Here is a 17,288-nt window from a genome sequence, read left to right on the forward strand (position 1 = left end):
TGTTTTGGCAAAGGAAACTGTCTATTGTCAAGTTGTTGACTTCCAGTATAGAAATTAGAGCCAACCAAGTAGAGGACAAGACATAACCTTAGTATTGGAAACTGGATCCATTCATCTGTGTATCTTACAGTTGAAATAAAATAAAAAGAGATGTTGTCACCCCATGAAGTCTAACCTTGTGAGGTATAGCTTGTTTAGAGTCTATATAAAGTCAGTGCTATGACCAACAGAAAATTATACTTAGTAGTTGCTTCCAATACAGCTCCAAGCAATATATTCTAAGTAGTGTACGTGGCAAACACAAAGGAGTTGAGAACAGAATAGCTAATTTTTGAGACACACTGAACATGGTCACATGCAAAGGATTGTGGGATAATACAGTGTACCTAATTTACAGTAAGTTGGTGGGATAGCCCACATGCAATGGATTGTGGGATAATTTGTAGTTTGGTAATACAGTGTACCTAATTTACAGTAAGTTGGTTGGATAGCCCCTCATGCAAGGGTTTCTGCTAACCAACAGTAGACTATTTGTGTCAGCAATGTGACATGGTTGACAACAATGAGTAAGTCATGTTTATCAATGGTATGATACCTTATTTCCCAGAATGCACCATTCAAGATAAGTTTCAAATACAAAGCAAGATTGATAAAGAAGATTTGTAGGAAGTAGACCTTATTGATGTGGATAACTATCAAATCAACATCGGATTGGATGCCTTTCACTTTTAATTCTTGTCTCCGTGTTCATCATCCTTGTCTGATCATTTTGATAAGTTGTTAATAAGAAATATCAAAGGTCAAATTGAATGTTACATGTAATGTTGGCAAAACAACTGAACTCTTCCTGTCCTGTAACAGACTGTTACAACTGACATGGATCTGTCATATATGTAGTTATTAACATATTGTATCTATACTACCTGGTATCTTAAAACTGGAATCAAATAATAATGACATTTGACAATGCTTTTCCTACGGAAACAGATGTAGCATTTTACAAATTTATGGATTTTGTCGATGCAACCAAATCTTTACTCCATCATTCGCTCTGTTGGTTATAACACCCAAGAGGATGTTTATGGCTTTCCAATTGCTATGTACTAATTAATTTCAACAGATAGATCTCTGATTTCCATGACAACTGAATGTCTGATCTTTTGGATGAGAAACCCCTAGGGTTTTAGACAGATAATAGCATAGCGTGGTCAATAGAAATGACCAGGTGGCTCGTGACTTCAAAACACAGTCAAGAGGGAAATATTGAATGGCTGTGGTTTGACCAGCCATCTTTATTGTTGTTGTACAATATAGCTCCGGATGCTAAGGGCTGTACTCTATGTACAGAGTATGTCGCGTGCCACCAATACTGGTAATTAGGAGATATTAAAGACACTTCATTAAGAGTCTTAAACTAAACAAGTCCTCTGGTTTAGGATAAGATCTGATTGGTCAGACGGAAATGAGATTACCAGCCCTTTTGTTCTTGTCTGCTCATCTTTGGACAGACACCTGCATGTATGAGATAATGTGAGAGGGGATTTTACCAGACAGTGTTCCATTAGTAACTAGTGTATTTTGTAGACCATCTTAACAGTCTTATGCAATGGCCTTCACATTGGATACTAGGGCCAGGGACCAGTGGCTAATGATGACCAACAAATCTATGTATAGATGGCGGTCAAACCGTGAGTGTATTTAGTTGTCAAATTAGTTTATAACTTTGATTTTGTGATTTTCAGTAACATTACTATTCAATGGAAACAAAAGCGTAATGGGTCGGAATATGGACTTGAAAATACAAATGTGTATCATTCAGATTTGTTTGTTTTCAAAATTTGTAAATTTTCCTGTTTTGTTCTTGGGTCTTTTTGATGTACCGGGGTATGTAACATGTTGGTTTTTAGAGTTATATATTGGCAAACTACTGTGTTGTTTGTGTGTTAGATTTGTAAAATGTATCTTGTTTGTATCCACACTTGGTGTTTTCAACTGGTCTTATCCTTGTTGTAATGTCCGATATTTTGTACACAATACTAGTTCCAACTTGAGGTACACTAGTGTATTACAATAGTTTCACCAGCAGCATATCATGTTTGTTCTGAGTGAAATGTTGAAAGATTTGTAAGTCCAATGGATATACTTGTTGAATGTTAGTGAGATGCTAAGTTGACATTCCTGTCATACTTAGGTTCAAAGCACCTTAGTTTTCAATTCGTTTTGTGCCTACTTTGTTTAGGAAACTGCAGATTTGAACTTAACAAAACAATGATTAACATTTGTGACTTGCCCAGATATTGATAATTCTTGAATACTAGTATTGAAGTGAATCAAAGAGAAAAAGAAAACTGCTTGAATTTCAACTCGTTCTGTATCTAAGCAGAACTATAGAGTAGAACTGAACAAAACAAAATGTTTGATTCAGCCGTAGATGTTGTCCAGCTTTACATGTAAATATATACATGGTTTGCATCGTAGTGAACTTTTGGCAAGGAAACTGTTAATTAGAACTAATGAAAACAGTTAGTTATATTTGATACTTCTTAAAATCAACCATATTTTAAACAATTGTGTTTGTTTTCTTACATTTTCGACCTATTTATTATCTTAGTGGACGTAAACTACAGATTAGTACTAAACAAAGCAGTTATTAGTGTCCCACATTGCCGTGTGTCAACCATCTTTTGTTTTGTGGAAATTCCACATTTCCCTCTGAAACTTAAGGTTAGAGCTACAGAAAGCAGTTATTTAATGTTAATTTAAACCACTGCTATGAACCAGTTCTACAACCGAGTGGTCTTTTATTATCATGGAAACTATACATTAGAACAAAACAAACCAATCTTAAATGATTCACATGGCTGTGAATAACCATTATTTGTTTATTTTCAGGTATAACGGGAACTCCATACATTCCTAGTTACATGGATCTATCAAATGGTCCTGAACCATGCGTAGTTTGTGGAGACGCTGCCACAGGTTACCATTATAGATGTATGACGTGCGAGGGCTGCAAGGTAAGACGTGTTTATGTATGTTGTGTGGGGCTGCAAGGTAAGATGTGTTTATGTATGTTGTTTCAAGGTTGTACACAAATATTTGACGTCATTGAGATCATATTGAAAGCTTAGATTTCTCAGTACTTAGACTTCAGGGATTTCAAAAATTTGTGTCTAATTCACCCAAGATGTCAAGGATGTTAGAGTATCAGCAAGGAAACGTTGAACTTCACCTGACTCTGGTGAACTTATAGAAACAACAGTGTATGCTTTCCAGTGAAATCTGATTGCTGAGAACTTGTAGAAACAACAGCATCTATATGATATCACAATAATATTGATTTTGTCCGACCTTTGTTAACGTGTTATAAACAACAACATACACTTCTCAATAAAGACGCAACATTTCAAAAACAAATTGTTTTATGTTGATCAGGTTTTTAAGAACTTATAAGATGATTTCCTACAAATGTAAGGTAAATTCTGTTAGCGAAACCACTTTCCTGAACAGTCTTGTAGATTTTTAATATGATGATTATTTTTGTTTGATAGGGTTTTTTCAGGAGAACCATTCAGAAGAATCTAGCATATTATTGTAAATGGAATGAAGAATGTATAATTGATAAAACCACAAGGAATCAATGCCAACAGTGTAGATATAAGAAATGTATTGCAGTTGGTATGGCACCAGATTGTAAGTATTCTAGTTATAAATTATCAAATGTTTATGTTTTTACTTTAAAATATAACTTTGAAGGAAGTCCCAAATAAATTGAAATAATATATTCTACATTTGTAATAATTCTTTAAATCAAGGATATCATTGTTCTACTCTATAGCACTGAGCCCATGAGGGATGGCCCTCACTGGACTTCTTGGGAGACAAGTGTTTATATACTTAAAGAACTATCCAGTATAAATAAAATAAAAGATTATTAAAGTAAAAATTTCAACTCCTAAAACCCTCGTCAAATTAAAGCCTCCCATGATGGCCTAGCATTAAAAAGACCAGAATGTAATTATTTTAGGATGCATCCTAATGTAGAGTCATGATAAAATTGTCAATATTTTAAATTTTGTCTTGCATTCTGTGTCCAAGTCTCTCTGACTTATCGTGATACAGCAATGTTTTCTACCAATTTTGTCTTGCATTCTGTGTCCAAGTCTCTCTGACTTATTGTGGTACAGCAATAATTTCTACCAATTTTGTCTTGCATTCTGTGTACATTATTTAATGTTCAAGTCCATGACTTATTGTAGTACAGTGTTGGTTAAACTTCCATCTGTGAATCATCATCACACCAAACCTTTGTGTGAAACATTTTAAACCTGTTAATTACCATAATTAGCTTTATACTAGTAGTTGCTCGTACTATGTACCCTGGATTGACAGCCATGTGTAAATTATTTAGTTGTTTGTCAACAAATCATAAATTTATGCAATTGTTAGATGCTGATAGGATTCAGTTATCAAGTGATATCATACATACTTAAATAGTATAACATGATAAATAGGTTAAAATTAGATTTAGAAATTCTGAAGAAAGTAATTAAGTACAACTAACAAGGTCTTTAAAAATCATTGAAATTAAAGTTTGTAAAAAAATCTTATTTCCAAAATAATTTATGAAACGTCCTGAGGTCATTGGTAAATTTGAATAACATGGAGAATATGCATGTTCACTTTCGGACATCCCATAAACTACAAAACAGGACATGTGTATGGATTATCGGCTGTAAATGGAATGTAGTTGGCTTATTGTCAATTTGTTTATCATGGTAATTTAAAACATGTAACTTTATCTGTCTGTATACCACTACACAATGTCACTAGTAGAGTTTGTAGTTATATAATCATCAGAAACTAGAGTTGTCCATCTACCACTGCACCTGATCCTAAAATAGCTAGAAGTAGACAAAAGTAACTCAATATTCATGTTATACTGGTAGGTCTTATGTAACGTGTTATATTGGAGTGGAACTGTAACAAAGTGGAATCATCAGATCTGCATATTGTTTATTGGAGATATTTTAAAATTACACAATGTAAAAATGTGAGCTATGCAGTAGACAGATTCAAATTAGATTTAAATGAATGAAAATGAGACTAGAAATGACAAACAATAATTGTTTCTATTGAAATATTTTATTGCGTATACATGTAAGAAAGCAATTGAATTTGTATGAATTTGCTGTAAAGGGACAGAGACTGAGTTGATATATTTTTGGGGTAAGATTTATATGGTGTATTTAACAGTCACTCGTACGAGTCGTAGTATTGTACATTTTGAAGTGCACACAACTATCACTTGCAATTGACTGAACTCCAGCCTGGTGTGACAATACAACATATAATTATCTGATGATTTAAGTATTACTATGTATCAAACATTGTGGAGGATTTCATACTAGGCAATCAACATGTCATAAAAGGCATTCAGCGACATTAATATTATACTATACTATACTAAGTTTAATTAATGTTTTATGTATTTTCATTGAAAGGTTTATAAACTCACCTTCTTCCACTTTAACTTATATTTAATATTTGCTTTGTCCTATTAGTGGTTCTGAATGAAACCCAGAGGAAAGCCAAACGTAAACTTATCCAAGAAAATCGAGATCGACGTGCTAGAGAAGAAATGATGAGACAGAGTGGCTTAATTCTGAATGGGAGACTGAATGAAACGGAAGAAAGACTTATACATAACATAGTGATGGCTAACAGAGAAACGTCACGATTATTTAAACAGTTCTCATTGTCAAGGGTAGAGGAACAAGAGGTAAATATCAATACAGTGATTTAATTTGTAAAAATGCCAGGTTTTAATTATCCACCCTTACTTATAGGGTTCTAATGTCAGCTATGAATATACCATGTACTCCAACATCTACGTGAATCTATTTCATCCATATAGATGTCTATTCATTTCTTAGTCTTCAGTCTCTGCATGTGTCTATACTTGTCCACTCCTAGGGTCCTCAGACCAGTCAACCCTTGGTCCCTCAAACCATTTAACCATCACTACCTTTAACCTGTCTGGGTCTGTCTGTCTTGTTAATCCCATCATACAACCAAACATTAATTCATCCATGTTTTCTACCAGTCAAGTTAATGTGTCTCTTTATCTGTGATTCCTTATCTCCACTATCTCTCCTTCCAGCCATTCATCTATCTACATCCACTATCAATCAATCTGTCATTCGCTCCATACATTCTAATTATTGCATTCATTTGACACTCAGCTGTACAGCTTAGTTTGTATGTGTTTGTGGAATATCTTCTGACTTTCTCTCAGTACACTATGGTCTACATCTTTGACAGGCAGTCTGTGTGTCTCTTCTCTGACTTTCTCTTGGTCCACCATGTTCTACTGTTCTACATCTTCAACAACCATTTGACAGATAGCCTGTTTCTCAAATTACATGATGTTCTCTGTCTTCTGCAAATATTAACAAGAGTATAGCAATAGCATTAACACTCACAACTGTCTTGTTCTTGTAGTGCCAGAATGATGACGATGATGATGATGATGATAATGAAGAACCTGATTCCAAAAGGCCAAAGTTAGAAAGACCATCAAAAATAACATGGCAGAATCTGGCTGAAGTCATGACACCCTCTATCATCAAAGTTGTAGAATTTGCTAAAAGAGTACCAGGCTTTACCCAGGTTAGTGTAATGTCATGTCTCTGATGAACCAACACTAATCCTAAGTACTTCCTGGTGACATTGGTTTTATATTTTGAAAGCTATGTTGTATGAAATACAATCAGTATTTCTTAAAAGATTATCCAGAATATAATATATCCATACATTGCTATCAAAACAATTAGCTTAATTTCAGCTGGACAGGGTCCTCTACTAATAATGAGAAGATGAAATATTATTTCTCTACCTATACCCACCCACCTCTCCAATTGCATCGAAGTATGTTCTATTTTATCAAGGTGTTACCCATCTTATCTGCCTTACTTTAGTATCAAAAAGAAAATACTGCCATATGTGTGTTTTGTTGGGATGGACTTTAATTAAAATTCTGAGTAATGACAAAGCAAAGTACATTTTAACTACACCCATCATTTATAGTGTGCTCAATATCACATTTGTGATAATGCTGTGTGGGCTCTGCAGTGTGTGAAGTGCGCCCTCACAGGCAGAATGATATTATGCACCATAGACTCTGTGAGGGCGCTCTATATTCTTTGTACTGAATAGCTACAGAGTTGACATGAATGTTTTGTTCCCTGTATGTCAACTCTAAGTTGTCATCAATATTGTTTCACCCTATGTTGAGCAGCGTACATTGATAAAAAAAATTCTCCAAGATGCAAAACTAGTCTTGCCATTTTTAAATGCCACTAGAAATACTTTTCTGAATGATAAAATTAATCTGACATTTTTTTATTTTTTTTATTTTTTTTATTTTTAAGCTTGATTATGATGACCAGGTGTTATTACTGAAGACTTGCTGCATGGAAATAATGTGTTTAAGGGTAGCTCAGAAATATGACCCCGAAAGCCAAACTCTAATTTTATCTACGGGTGTGAAAGTAGACAAAGAACAGCTGCAAGAGGGAGGACTTGGAGAACTAATTGAACCAATATTTGATTTTGCTGCTGGTTTAGCAAGACTGCAACTCAATGAAACAGAGATGGCATTATTAGCAGGTGTCTTACTTGTAGCAGGAGGTTAGTCTGTCTTTTTATGTTGCTAGCTTTACAGCAAAGATTGCATGTCTGTCTTAGTCTACACCACTATCTTCAGTCAAAAAAAAAAGAGAATTGTTTCTGGTGAGAGCACACATCACTTTTTTCATGTTTGTCCAGCCCATACACTCTGCAGATCCAGGGGGAAACACATAAATAACCCTCCCTACTTCAGTGAATCATGAACAAGCGAATGACATCTGTCCCAAAGTACTAATAAAATGAACATATCCCGGGTATGTAGGGGATCACGAAAGCCGAGTGCAGTCAAGGATGGCAAGCTTTCCTGGTTTTGAACAATGTTTTTGACAACTAACTTTCACTGGGACTTGAAAAAATCACTTATGTAGAGCTAAATTTCTTGCATAAATCATGTAAGACTACATTTACGGAAGGCATTCAGTTTAAATCTGGTAGACAAACTGTCCTGACCAGAAACAATTCTTTTTTTCTTCTTCTCCTTATTCACTTTATTTTTATTTGAGATAATTTTAGACAGACTGGCTGTCTATCTCTCACTTTCAAAACAAAGTCATTTTTAAAGTTTGCCACAGGAATTAAACCATGGGTCATTTTCATTTCCTTCCACAGATCGACCTGGTCTGAAAAATTCCAGAGATGTTGAACAGTTGCAGGACACAATTCTAAACGCCTACCAACATTACATCAATGAAACAAGGCCGAGGACACCAGTTCATTGGGCCAAAATTCTCATGAAAGTAAGATCAACTTCTTTGCTTTTATAACTGAACTTCACTACACAAAATTTCTAATTTACCCACCTTTACCCAAACTGTGACCAGGGGGTAGTAAAAGACAGTACCACTTTTGACTATCTATAGCCCCTTCCCGGGAGGAGAGATCACCATGGGAAAATTAAGGTGGAACTTTGTCTCATACTTACTGTACACCTAGAAAAGACATGGTCAAATGTGAATTTTTCGTGTAGCGCTTATTCAAACAACAATACCTTAATTCTGGTCAAAGATAATGCAATTCTATACCATGTATAATATTGATGGGGAAGCAAGATATACAAGCATTTACAATCGGAAACTTGTTATAAGGGGTGTTGTCAATTAAATTTTCTGTTTGCTGTCCACGTTTGTGTAGGTTTGTAGGTAGATTTAGAAAAAACAAACATGTCGTTTTGCTGGAAATATTTTAAATGGAAAGACCATTCTCATACCTTTAGAGTAACTACACACATATATCTAAACAGTTGCTTAAGACAAATTATTATTTTGAACTTTTTATATTTACATTTCACAACTGTAGTAGATGTAGGTACAAACAGAAAAGTGAATTTACATGACAAGCTAGCATAGTTTTTCTGTTTGTTTGTTGCCAGTCTGCCTGGTAAGTTTTGGGAAATTCAAGGATGGCAAACAATGTATTTAATTGACTAAGCCTGAACAGGGATGTAATAAACACTTGGCACCATATGTTGGAAGTAGAGACACAAGTAGTACATTGCATCATTTAATCAGAACAGTTTTATGGCCTTTACCAAATAGCTCACTTTCACAGAAGAATTTCAAGTTCCCCTGCCACTTCATGTACATGTGAAAAAGACCATAAAACTGTTCCAATCAAATGTATACATGGCTCTGTACCTCCAACAGGTGTTGAGTGTTATTAATCTAATTTTCTCTTTGTAATAAGGTCTGTTTTTAAATGCTACATTTCTATCATAATGATAGTTTTACATGTGATTACTGTTTGTAAATGAGTCAACCACCTGCCATCATTAGATTTGTGTAAGGTGTTGTTTTCATCAACAAAATTTACTTTTTCTCTTTGGTTATTTTGAAATCTGCTAACGGGAGACAACTCACTATTTTCTCATTTTGTGTTCTTCTCCTCAGATCACTGACCTGAGAACAATAAGTGCACGACATGCTGAACGTATTATGTGTATTAAACTAGACTGTCCTGAAGACATCCCACCTCTTTTCATGGAAATGTTTGATGATTGCAATGCATAGTACAAGTGCTATCAAGGCTACCTCAAAAACTGTTGACATCAGTCGTAACTACACGCAAACTGATGATCTATACACATCTACCTCATCAGTGATAGAACTGCTCAGTCCAAAGGTACAGTTAGCACTTCCGGAGATCAATCAGCCCTCAAGTGTTTTTATACTGACCTGGACAATTTTTCCCCTCCCTCGTCTACCCCTACAATGGAATAATCCAGTCGTTGTACTGTTGATGGACAAATCTATTTGTAAGAAAATAGGGTAGAACTGCTTAATGATGTTTGTATTATTTATTAAAAGTTACCCAAAAGTTGCTATGACTGTTTGCTACATGTTATCTAGATTTTTACAAAGAAGTTAGTTAGATTTCTATGATATATCCTTCGCAAACAAGCCACTGAAATTTGTGAAATATTTCTGTTGTTGACTATGGTAGGAACAAACTGGCCATGGTCATAATTTTGTGAAGTCTGTCAACTTCAGAGTTGTGTACTATTATTCTCTCTAGAAAAATGTAATCATTGAAAATATATATTTATATATAATCCTCTAACCCTTCTTTTATAATCCCAAAGTTTGGTATAACCCAATTGTAATCTGTAGTGGACTGATGGTATGGTCCATTCCATTATGAATAGGAGTGTAGGCCATTGTAAAGATGGGAAGGTACATACCTGGTGATTTTCATAGGTATTGGACGACACTACATTAATGTATTTCAAAAAGTATTTAAAAATGCACATGGTAGACGTCAGAGAAATTACTTATGATTTGGAAAAAACTATCTTGCCTCATGTTTAACTGTCACTACATTATTTTAATCCTGTGTCCAAATTTTTGTAAATTTTCATTAAGGATGGGAAAAACTATTATTCGACAAAGACTGAATATTTTTCAGCCTGCCTGTGTCAAAATCACAAAGATACATAAGTATTCTGTGTTGAAATCTAAAAAACATGAGTAACGTATATTTCCTTGTGATGCTTACTTCCCTACTTTCCTTGCATGGTATAGACACCCCAAATACATGCAAATGTAGACCAGTTCACTTGACTGCAACTATAGGGGGAGCAGGTTGGTAATTGTGGTTATTTTTAAATCATCAAAGTAACAGAGACTGACATTTTAGTCACTACTGTATTGGGATTAAGGCCAGTATGTAGCTTAGCTACTCCATTATTTTTTGGTTTTTTTTTTTTTTTTTTGAATATCAAAATTTGTCATATAATTCAGTGTATTTTTAGTTGTGAAAAAAAACACACACGAAAAGGACAAACACACAAAAAAAGTGTAAATTATTTACCTTGCGAGTTGAAATGCATCAGCTATTCCAAACTGTTGACAATACTTCAGACACTTCTTCCCTTCTCAGCTAAAAAAGAAAAAAATTCTATCCAATCACAAAACAGTTTACTGTTAGTTTCAAGCATGTTGTAATGTAAATTACTATTAGCTGGTGCAGTTACATTCGTAGGATTTGATAATGGTGGTCATGTGATACTTAGACAGCTGAATTATTTTGTTGAAATTTAAGTACACTCGTAGTGTAGATGACTGAGCTTAAGAAGTCATTAATAAAAAAAAAATATCTTTTCAAAAAGATTTCATAAGAAAAACCAATCAGACATGATAAACTGCTGCATCAATAACACAAAATCTTTTTTTAAATGCCAAGGGCTATTATTCGTATTACTTCTCTATATTGGTCAGCTGGTTATAAAGTGTCCTTATTCAAGTCTTGCCTGTGTATGTTGTGTATGTATGTCGATGTAATTGATAAAAACAAAAAACAAAATCTATGCTGAAGTCAGCTGACTAATCTAAAGCTTTAAGGAATTTCCAAAGACTTTTTTGACTCTTGTATTCTTGAAAGAAAATGAGTTAAAATTTGTAGTTGTAGTGATTTCTAGTTGTAGTTGAATAAATATAATTAGTTTTATGTAATAATCTGTGTAACAATTGTAACTTCTTTAATGTTATAACTTGACATTAATATTACTGATAATATAGACAACTCTGAAATTACCTTCCATGTTCTTATTTGCAAATATATTTTTTCTCTTCATTTGCACATTTAATGTATTTTGCTGGCATTCCTAATCTACATTAGCCCAGAGAGGTGGCTTTCTGGCTTGAAAGTGTCAATAGCCTGGCTGATATTCTAGATAACCAAGTCTCTGGGCCATATCTGCTTATTTCCTTAGTTTCATTTCTAAAACAATGATTCGTTGATGCATTTATCCTAGACAGACCACTACAGTGTGGTGTGAAGTGATTATATACACGAACAGATCACCAAATTTTTAACAGTTATTTATGCACCCTTTGTCCAAAATCATTAAAAAATTTTACAAATAGGTTAGGAATATGTTATAATGACCTACCTGTATGATGTCTAGAGGTCAAGCTATGATGTCATAGTCTACTTCCACCACACATTTGAAGTACCACCAGTTCTTGAATGGCATGCACTTTTCCACAGCTGCAATCATCAGACTCTAGTTCACAAGACAGAACATTGCAAAACAAATATATTAGGTAAAATGTAAAATGTTAATTTGTGAACTGAAAATTGTGAGACAGCTAAAACAGAATGTTCACAGAAGACTATTATACATTTTTATTCAGAGTTTATTATTTTGCAAGTTTAGATTGTTGTATTACTTGATAGATAACAACACTTTTACTGTTGAACAATGTGACTGCTATTGAGAGAAGCTTGTGAAAAGCAGAATATAAGTAAACAAAAGTATTCAATCACAATCCTGGTGTGTTCAACAATAAAAGTACTCTTGTCTAGTGAGTAAAACAATAATCTCCACTTGCTAAATGATAGACAGTATTCATTAAATCTATATATTATGTAAATTCTGGCAAACACTCCCTGTTTTAGCTCTTGGAAAAAAGTTTGTTTTTGAACAGTTTGAGTACATTTTACCAATATTCACTTTCAAAGCTACACCAAAAGCACTAGTAGATCTAACTTTTTGTGTAATTTTTTATGAATTTCTAGCAGTTGAAAAATGCATCAACCATTTACCAAAAATAGAGCAACTAAATTTACTTGTTTACTAGTCATTGGTGTTACTGTGTACACTGACTTGATGTCTGTGTGTAAACAGGTATAGGCCAGTGATTCATGTGTAGCATAAGTTATAAATATGATATGTTACTATGTTTTGGGTACTAGGTAGTCATACATACGTCACAAAGTATAACTGAAACATGTAAAGTTACAGTTGCTAAAGTGATAAATTGTCTATATCTACCAAATAAATTACCTCATGTTAAATGAAAACAAGAACCTTACAATAGGAATATAACATATACTGTGTTAATTGTCATCACAACAATTAGTAACTTAAACTGTAATTAGTATATACCCACACTGTTCAATAACACTTTATCTCAAATTCTAAGACCATGAATGTCAGAAAAAATTAAATTAAGTTGTACGCTGCGTTGTTGAACCTTCAATTGTTCATTTTTGCTAGAACTTGAATGGGTAGTAGAGAAAGATGCAACCAAGTCATTGATTGGTTAATGTTCATGTTAGAAGCTAGTCACTGATTGGTAGGTGGTGACACCCTTCATATTAGCAGATAGGCACTGATTGATTGGTGCATACATACTATAATATTTGAAGCTAGTTATTTTGGCTACTTGTGTCAATATTATAAACCAATCAGAATGCTCCTTTTAAGTGCTGGTCACCCACTTCTGACTAAAACCTAACACACCATTGCTGTATTTCCAATAACTTTGTAAGTTAGTTGTCTCCATAGAAACCATTTCAACATAAAATAACACCAAATGTGCTTTTTCTTTAAACTGAGTATGGCAGCTTAATACTAACACATAGCTAGATACAAAGTCAGTAATCACAGGTGCTTTCAACCTTATATACGCACAAATTTGTAATATTCAAATTTTGTTAAATGTATGTGTTAAATTTACATATTTTTTCCTCTCATTACATATTAAGGTAACAATGAAGGGGACTAGCTTTAGATGTAGCCTGCATAGATTCAAATATCATTGTGAATAGTCTTTAACTCACTTACTTTGAAACTTTAACAACTTTGCTTGTAAGACTAAAGAATCCATAGATGGTTCACCATCAGATTGGTCAGAATCATATTCAGGAGATGCCCATTGGTCAGAATCATATTCAGGAGATGCCCATTGGTCAGAATCATATTCAGGAGATGCCCATTGGTCAGAATCATATTCAGGAGATGCCCATTGGTCAGAATCATATTCAGGAGATGCCTATTGGTCAGAATCATATTCAGGAGATGCCTATTGGTCAGAATCAGATATAGGCAATTGTGATTAGCTAGACTTAAATTTAAGAAGTGATATAGTATTAGTCAGACCAGATCTTGGGATGGTGATTGGTTAGAATTACTGACATCAAAACATAAATCTGAATTTATGAAAGATAAAACAAATATTTACATTTTTGCATATATAACAGGTGCACTGACCATTGTAAGTGTCTAAAGCAAGTGAGCCGAGTGGCACCCATTTTGACTGTATTTGCCATACAGGCTATCATATGATAGAATAGGCAGTCTGAATGCAGAGTTAGAAACTGCCTGGTTGGTGGGTGGGTGGGTGGGTGGGTGGGGGGGAAGATACTAAAGAATACTAACATTTCATTACTTTGAAGTGTTGTAGCTTTCAGTATATTAAACTCATGTATTTATATTCTCTTGTATAAAAATCTGAATTGAAAGGAATGATCATCATGCAAATGAGTTAAGAAACTAGAGCAATTTGATTGGACAGGGAAGGGGACATATGAGTGATATTGAACTCTTTGCAAGCTGACTGGTTGGCAAGGAATCCCTTCTTTACTAAAGACCAATGAAAATGTACCTTTCAAATATGTCAAAGACTCCTGATTGGTATTAGACCACTTTATAATATATAGAGACTTAATTTCTTCATTATACAGACATTCATTCAAACTTTCCCAGAACAATTTATTTTGAATTTTTTTTGTGTGTGTTACTGCATAGTAAAAACAGTTATTGGATAAAAACTTAAGACTGTACTTGCCTTTCTTTTTTGTTACAATAGTATCTATGACTAGCACCAAGTTGTATCTCAGGGATTAGAACAGTTGAATACATTATTATAATCATTTATTAAGATAGAAATTACTTGGTTCTGTGTTGAGTAACGTGGATTTTAGACAACTTTTACATTTCAGTGGCCTGGAAATCAACAATTTTACCACAAGTACTTTTTACGCATGTACAATACACATTACATGTAGCATGGTATACAGTATTGTATTTCTAGTGTTATGATACCAGATATGTCAATGGATTATTTTGCTGACAGCTAAGAGAATGATACCCTATTCTTATTTCAAATTCTTGGTGTCATCATAACAAATCAGATGTTATAATTTAATTATAACAGTTTTAGAAATGAAAGTCTAATACATATAGTTCAAAAAACACAGATTTCTTTACTAGTGTTAACCTGTTTGCATGAAAACCATATTTTTAATTGGTCAAAAAACGCACACAAGGCCTCAGGTTTATATTACGGTATGTACTACATGAAAATTCAATTTGTCCATGAAAATATTTCAACATTGTCAAAAACGCACAAACTTTTATAAGATATTTTTTTGTGTATTATTTCAACTTGTCTATTGGATGTTTGAATTTGAAGGGGAATAGAGTTCACCAGTGCTTATCTGTCAAACATTTTTAGGAAAGAGTTTGTATAAGGAGATTGCTAGAGAAACAGTTTTACATGTAGTTGCCAATGAAGATGGCCCAAGGAGTAACACCCTCTAGTGATGAACATGAGAAATATTGTAAATGAAAAAAAGTCAGGACCTTTCGAATGAAAGACACCCTCTAGTGGTGAATTAGGGAAATGATATACATGGGTCAAAAGATTTCCAATGAATGACATCACCTTGGACTAGAAGTGGGTCAGTGACACTTAAAGATAATTGTCAGTTTGATGACAAAAAGGGAGGCCCAAAAAGATAGTAAAGTGAAGTTTTGACCTACCTGATACAGATTTTTCTTGAAACTTTCATCACAGCACACAAGATATAGGGCATTCATTTGAAAAGGTGCTGTCAGAAAGAAGTCATTAAGAATACATTAAAAATGTTACATGTACATGTACGGTGATATGATTGTAGTAATGTTAGCAAGTTACACAATGTAAGCTGCTATGCCATGCTGGTCATTGTCAAGTACAAATGTTATAGTCAATAAACATGGAATTCTATAAAACTTGCGTTGTGAGTGTGAATCGATAATGGCTATACTATTTGATATGGGGGAGGGGGGAAGGGGAGGGGAAAGGGGGCTGGAGGATGCCAAAATCACAAAATGATGCAACGTTACTCAGTAATTAGTCAAAGTAAAGTGTGAAGAATTATGGCAGAGAAGTCCTGATTGTGATGGGGGGGGGGGGGGGGTGGGGTGGGGTTGTACAATTATTGGTGTGTGGGAGGGGAATGTTGTACTATTATTGGCCTTAATGCTGGCATTGTAAAGGCTCCCTCTCAATCAAGAGAAATAGTGACCTAACAAAGTAATACATGCATATTCAGATACTTTATAATTGCCTTGTGTATAAAACAATGGAATGCGACTCTCCACCAGAACTCTTCAGAAAGAATAAAACTAACATAAAAATACAAGATAAAAATGAAGACAAAAGAAAATCAGGACATGTTTAAAAATCTCTTGTCTGAATTAATTGTTTGAATTGACAAATTTGAATGCAAAATCTTTAACTAAGCACAAGAGGTCTTATTCATAGTAAATGTACATACTTGCCTAGTCCTGCTTGCATCAGAGTAAGTTGTCCCTTCCTTCTCCATCCATCAAAAGGCACAGCCATGAAACCTAGGCTTACCAGAAATGCTGGTAACTAAAGAATTAACATGGCCAGTGGTCAATTATTAGGAATCAATCATTTTACCTCGCCGTGACTACAAAAGTCCCACTTCAGATGGCCAAAGATCCCGAAAAATCACAAGTTCAATCGTAATTTCATGTTTCCTCCTTACGTATGATGCTGTATTGGACGTTGCTATCAAATATGGCAGTGTTTTATGGTGGGACATTTGAAATTATAGTTCAAACAGGAAAACTTCCGATTTCGACCTTTTTGCTTTGGACATGAAAACTGCGCCAACAAAATGGCTGCCAGGCAGCCATATCGGATTACATCACGGTGAAAATGGATATGCATATGTATGTCACAGAACACTGTTCTAATACCAACTTTGAATGAGATGTGTTCAGGCATGTCCGAATTATGGCTTTGGACATGGAAAATTCGCAAACAAAATGGCTGCCAGGCAGCCATATTGGATCGTATCACGACAACAATGAATAAGCACATGTATGTCATAGAACACTGTCCAAATACCAACTTTGAATGAGATCTGTTCAAGCATGTCTGAGTGATGGCTTTGGACATGGAAAATTCGCAAACAAAATGGTTGCCAGGCAGCCATATCGGATTGTATCACAACGAAAATGGATATGCACATGTATGTCATAGAACACTGTGCTAATACTAACTTTGAATGAGATC

At 34.3% G+C, this 17,288-nt stretch overlaps 1 protein-coding gene and 2 long non-coding RNA genes across 3 annotated transcripts in view; 1 reads left to right on the forward strand and 2 right to left on the reverse strand.

Moving 5' to 3' along the window:
* Positions 1 to 1,606: 1,606 nt before the first annotated feature.
* Positions 1,607 to 9,698, forward strand: LOC144450775 (thyroid hormone receptor beta-A-like). Its single transcript, XM_078141495.1, has 8 exons — positions 1,607 to 1,688; positions 2,893 to 3,017; positions 3,552 to 3,693; positions 5,565 to 5,767; positions 6,511 to 6,672; positions 7,434 to 7,692; positions 8,302 to 8,429; positions 9,579 to 9,698. Exons 1-8 carry the CDS (start codon positions 1,607 to 1,609, stop codon positions 9,696 to 9,698), a joined length of 1,221 nt encoding a protein of 406 aa, XP_077997621.1.
* Positions 5,185 to 9,939, reverse strand: LOC144450776 (uncharacterized). The gene is made up of 3 exons (XR_013482260.1): positions 9,864 to 9,939; positions 8,493 to 8,621; positions 5,185 to 6,442 (listed from the first exon to the last, which is right to left on the reverse strand). It is a non-coding gene; the product is annotated as an uncharacterized LOC144450776 (long non-coding RNA).
* A 2,148-nt stretch (positions 9,940 to 12,087) lies between these two features.
* The window catches only part of LOC144450777 (uncharacterized), a 5,207-nt gene continuing 6 nt past the window's right edge, over positions 12,088 to 17,288 (reverse strand). Inside the window, exons 1-4 of the long non-coding RNA XR_013482261.1 lie at positions 16,519 to 17,288; positions 15,740 to 15,807; positions 13,760 to 13,997; positions 12,088 to 12,193 (exon numbers count right to left, since the gene is read on the reverse strand). The exon at positions 16,519 to 17,288 is cut by the window's right edge and continues 6 nt beyond it. This is a non-coding gene — a long non-coding RNA (uncharacterized LOC144450777). The remainder of the gene's footprint in view (positions 12,194 to 13,759; positions 13,998 to 15,739; positions 15,808 to 16,518) is intronic.

Source organism: Glandiceps talaboti, chromosome 20 (genome assembly GCF_964340395.1).
Source record: "Glandiceps talaboti chromosome 20, keGlaTala1.1, whole genome shotgun sequence".
Classification (NCBI taxonomy): domain Eukaryota; kingdom Metazoa; phylum Hemichordata; class Enteropneusta; family Spengelidae; genus Glandiceps; species Glandiceps talaboti.

Coding starts and splice junctions, on each gene's coding strand:
- LOC144450775 (XM_078141495.1), top strand. CDS start 1,607: ATGGCCTTCACATTGGATACTAGGGCCAGGGACCAGTGGCTAATGATG. Junction 5,768..6,510: donor AACAGTTCTCATTGTCAAGG/GTAGAGGAACAA, acceptor TTGTAGTGCCAG/AATGATGACGATGATGATGA. Junction 6,673..7,433: donor GAGTACCAGGCTTTACCCAG/GTTAGTGTAATG, acceptor TTTATTTTTAAG/CTTGATTATGATGACCAGGT.